The 5,045-nt window shown below is 35.9% G+C and overlaps 1 protein-coding gene across 1 annotated transcript; it reads left to right on the forward strand.

The window, feature by feature from the left end:
* The first annotated feature begins 3,954 nt into the window (after positions 1-3,954).
* LOC140889397 (uncharacterized) lies at positions 3,955-4,299 on the forward strand. The gene has a single exon (XM_073297110.1). It carries the CDS (start codon positions 3,955-3,957, stop codon positions 4,297-4,299), a length of 345 nt encoding a protein of 114 aa, XP_073153211.1.
* Positions 4,300-5,045: the final 746 nt, after the last annotated feature.

Genomic DNA, 5,045 nt, shown 5'->3' on the forward strand with positions numbered 1-5,045 from the left:
AGATTCAAGAGTTACTTGATAAAGGGTTCATACGCCCTAGTTTCTCTCCATAGGACGCACCGATCCTTTTTGTGAAGAAGAAGGATGGAATCTAAGATTTGTGCATAGAATTTCGAGAGTTGAATGGGGTGATAGTGAAGAACAACTACTCGCTTCCCAGGATTGAGGATATCTTCGATCAGTTGCAAGGAGCCTCCGTATTTTTGAAAATTGATCTCCGTTCTGGTTATCATCAGTTGAAGGTGAAGGAATCAGATTTGTTCAAGACAACTTTTAGGACTCGTTATGGCCACTATGAGTTCCTAGTGATGTCGTTTGATTTGACGAATGTGCCCGCGGTCTTCGTGGATCTTATGAACCGCGTGTTTCAGCCGTACTTGGACCGATTTGTCATTGTCTTCATTGATAACATCCTTATTTACTCTAAAGAGAGAGAGGAGCACATGCAGCATTTGAGGACTATTTTAGAGGTTCTCCAAGATCGGAAGATATTCACCAAGTTTGACAAGTGAGAGTTTTGGTTAGAGAGAGTGGCATTCTTGGGTAATATCATCTCTAAAGGTGGTGTGGAGGTAGACCCCTCAAAGGTTCGAGCAGTTAAGGAGTGGTCTATACCCAAAAACGCTTCGGAGATTTGCAGCTTTCTTGGTTTGACCGGTTATTATAGGAAGTTCATCAAGGTTTTTCATCTATTTTTGTGCCTTTGACAGCGTTGACTAAGAAGAATGCAAAGTTTGTGTGGAGCCCGGAGTTTCAAGTGAGCTTTGATTTGTTGAAGAAGGATATTACGACAACACCAAAAATTCGTTACGTAAACCCGCATGCATAACTAGGGAATTTAATGATTAAAAAATAAAAAAAAGGGGTTAAATGATTTTTTATGTGACATTATGTGATTTTTTTGCATTTTTTAAATGTTATTATAACATTTAACCCGCTATTATGAGATTTATGAATATATTTGATAAAGGTTATTTTTGCGATCGCGTAGACGAGACCGTGGACTAACGAGATAAAATATTTCATCAAAATTCATGACTAGGATTTTTAAGAGTATAAAATAATTATTTTAAGACAAATTTTAAAGAAAATTATTGGCTTTATATATATATATATATGTATGTATATATATATATGTGCTTAAAAGCCCGTTTTTCACATAATTATGCTATTTTATGGACTTTTAAGATAATTTCAAAAGACCATACTTATATATTACAAAAATTAATATTTTTAATATGATATAATGGTGGGCTTTAATGTTTTAAACCTGGATTAATTATTTAATTATGCCCAACCCATAATACCAACAAATATATGTCAAGTTTTTAGTCCCAAACCCTTCCTTCCTCACGTAATCTCTTCCCAGCCGCCTCCCATCTGATCGGCAGCCTCCATCAACACCATCACACACACCTTCACATAGAATTTGAAGAAATTTTAAAGATTTGAAGTCCAATTCGTCCCGGATAACGATCTAAGCAACAATATCGTATTTTCAAGCGTAATTAACGCAAAGACACGTTTTAATACCTTCTTTACCACCATTTAAGTCATATGACAATGCTTTTATCATGAAATTATTGATCTTGTATGTGTATGTGTTTTTTATTGAAGATTTTTCCAAGTTGCATGAACAGTCAATATTTTTGTGCCTTTCTCTCAAGTTTAATCACATTCTTCTGATATGACTCGTTCTAGACTGCTGGAATATGGCTTGGGGATTGATTTAGGGTCCCTAGGGTCGAATCATGTGGTGGATTAACCTGATATAGGCTAAAAACGAGGCAAACCTTAGAAAGTTGATATTAGGGTTCAATTTGAGCAGTTCTGGGAGAATGGTTCGTGTACCCTGTAGGTTTTGAGTTAGAGGTTGATTCTAGTTGGGTTAGAACCTAAAGACCTTGGGGAAGGATGTGCTGGTGGTGATTTGGGTGGTGGTGGCCGGATCTGGGTGACCAAAGCCGCTGAATCTGGTTGTCGCGCACAGTACACCAAATGAACTAGGGTCTTGGAAGATTGGGCCGTGTGGGCTGAGTATTCCATGTTTTGGGCTCTGGTTTGTCTTTTTGGAACCTTTTGGATGTGGGCTAGGTCTGGGATGTGGTGCTCTGGCCGGTGGTGGCCGGATCCAGCGGCCGAAGCCCATATAGGGCGGCTGGTAGTGGCTAGAGGGCTGTCCAAGTTGAGCTTCTGATTTTGGGCTTTAAACGGGCCGGGCTCAGGTCTATGGGTCCGGGTCAGGTCTACAAATATGGTGGGTCAAGTTAGTTTGGTCTGGGTCCGGGTTATATTAGTTGGGCTTGAGTATTTTTAGTTTAGTTTAATTAAGAGTTTAAGTTATAATTATTGGGATTAAGTTAGATTTGATTAATTATTTGGGCTATTTAATTTTAAATAATGGGCTTAAATAATTATTTAAGTGAGTTCATTAGTTTTCGTGGGCCCGGTGGTTCATAGGAATTATTGGGCCGGATCATGTCAGATTAAGTTTAATGGGCTAGATTAAGTTGTTAGTGGGCTTGAGTTGTTTAATGGGCCAAGTTGAGTGCTAATGGGCTTGAATAATTTATTTTGGCTAGATTTTAAGTTATTGGGCCTAATTTTAGTTATTGGACCAGTTTATGAATGTAGGGGTTAAAGTCTAAGGGGTCAACAACTTGATCAAGTCCTTAGAAAAATAAAAAGTCCGTAAATATATTTTTAATTCATGCATGTATTTTTATAATATATATAAGTATGAATTTTAAGAAAATAAATTAAATATAAATTTACAGGCAAATTTTTATGAAATAAAAAAATAATGAGACCTTTTAAGATTCATGCATCATGTAAGAATTTTTATATTAATTTTAAGGGCACGTTAAGAAAAAATAAATTTTTTAAGGTAGATGAAGTAAAGGTAGAAAGTAATATAGTTGGAGCTCGGGATACCTGGGCCCGGTGACCTTCCTACTTAAGAATAAGATGAGCTTATGTATCCAGCATTGAGTGTTGGTGAAGTGGCAGCTTAGAGGTGGAAACCCCACCGCCACGTACGTTGATTTTTTATGATTGATCAATCATTAAGTATGAGGCCACGGACATAGATACAACCTGTTGAGATTTAAAAATTTATGACATGCCATATTATAATTTCATTTATAATATTGAAAAATTGTAAATTAAAATTTAATTTTTTTGTTTTTTATTTGAGCAACGACAATGGATAAAATCCGTTGTCTTTGTCATTTTAAAACTGTTGTAATTTTTGGTGTTGTTAAAAGTTCGATATACGACAACGGATAAAAACCGTTTTCGTTTCAAGAAAAAAACAACAGATAAAATCTGTTGTCTTTTGAAACAAACGACAACGGATTTTATCCATTGTCATTGTGTATACTTTTGACAACACCCAAAAGTACAACGGTTTTGAGACCCATACATCCGTTGCCGTTTGTCGTTTTTGTTGTAGTGTCATTTTAAATAAATAAGCGTGACGGTTAAGATCATTTAAAGAATAAATTAAATGATTAAAATTATTTAATTAAGCAAGCTTAAATCTTTAAAATATTTAAAACAATTAAGTTGCACAATAAAAATCATTTTGACAATTAAACTTAAATGATTAAAATCATTATTTAAATAATTAATACGATGAAAATCATTAGAATAAATAATAAATATTTTATTAACATAATATTTATTTAATTTAATGCATGCGATTTAATAGATTGGATTTTAGGTGCTACATGCACTATTGATTTTCAGGATAGTTGGGAGTCGAGGTTGCCACTGGTGGAGTTTGCGTACAACAGTAGTTTTTAGTCCACAATCGGTACAGTTCCCTATGAGGCACTTTATGGACAGAAGTGCAGGTCTCCAGTTTTTTGGGATGAGGTTTGTGAGAGATCAGAGTTGGGACCGGAGATTGTTCAGCAGACTGTCGATGTTGTAGTCAATATCCATGATAAGATGAAGACGACTCAGAGTAGGCAAAAGAGCTACGCAGATCATAGGAGGAGATACTTGGAGTTCGCAGTGGGTGATCATGTTTTTGTCCGAGTAGCTCCTATGAAAGGCGTGATGAGATTCAGGAAGAAGTGGAAATTGGCTCCGAGGTTCATAGAACCTTTTGAGATTCTTGATAGAGTGGAGACATTAGCTTATAGGGTGGCATTGCCGCCTAGTCTTGCTAGAGTCCACAACGTCTTCCATGTATCCATGTTGAGGAATTACGTCTCGAATCTTTCGCATGTGCTAAGTTTCGAACCCCTTCAGCTTTCCCCATACATGACTTATGAGGAGAGGCCTGTCTAGATTTTGGAGAGACAGGAGAGGAGACTCCACAGCAAGATAATTCCGATGGTCAAGGTGCAATGGTTGAACCATTCGGATGAGGAAGCTACTTGGGAGGTAGAGGCGAATATCAGGACTCGTTATCCAGAGCTATTGGGTAATTTTCAATTTCGAGGACAAAATTTCATATTATGGAGGAAGGAATTGTAGCGTCAAGAATTCCATAAACTATAATTACATGCCTATTTCAGCTTAATTATTTTTGGTTTTAGTTTCAGAAATTTAATTGCTTTAAATTCCTATAAAAGTTTATTTCTGCATAATTATTTAAACTGATTAATATTGAATTTCTTGGGTTCTGTGGCTGCATGAGGTGACGGTGGATCTCAGTGGTAGTTATTAATTTTGCAAATTGGAGATTTTTGGGAATTGAGGAAAATAGATTTTTTCGGGTGTCTAAAATCGCTTTTATTGCATTCTTGGGTTTATTTTAAAACTTTTTCAAAAGTTAGCATTTTCGAACTCGGACGAGTGACATTCAATCAAATATTTCAATTCTTGAATTTTCAAACATAAGGATTTTTAAAGGGCAAAGTTGTGTAGTGCTAAAGTTGTAAAACCTAAAATGGCACTTTTATAAGTTGTTTGAGTAGCACTTTCAAACATTGCACACACTTGGACTTAAAATTCATTTCTAATGCATTTCATTTCATTTCATTTGAACACACACAAAAAAGGAGAGAAACCCTAACCCTACCCCCATAAGC

Source organism: Henckelia pumila, chromosome 3 (genome assembly GCF_033568475.1).
Source record: "Henckelia pumila isolate YLH828 chromosome 3, ASM3356847v2, whole genome shotgun sequence".
Lineage (NCBI taxonomy): Eukaryota > Viridiplantae > Streptophyta > Magnoliopsida > Lamiales > Gesneriaceae > Henckelia > Henckelia pumila.

Coding starts and splice junctions, on each gene's coding strand:
- LOC140889397 (XM_073297110.1), top strand. CDS start 3,955: ATGAAGACGACTCAGAGTAGGCAAAAGAGCTACGCAGATCATAGGAGG.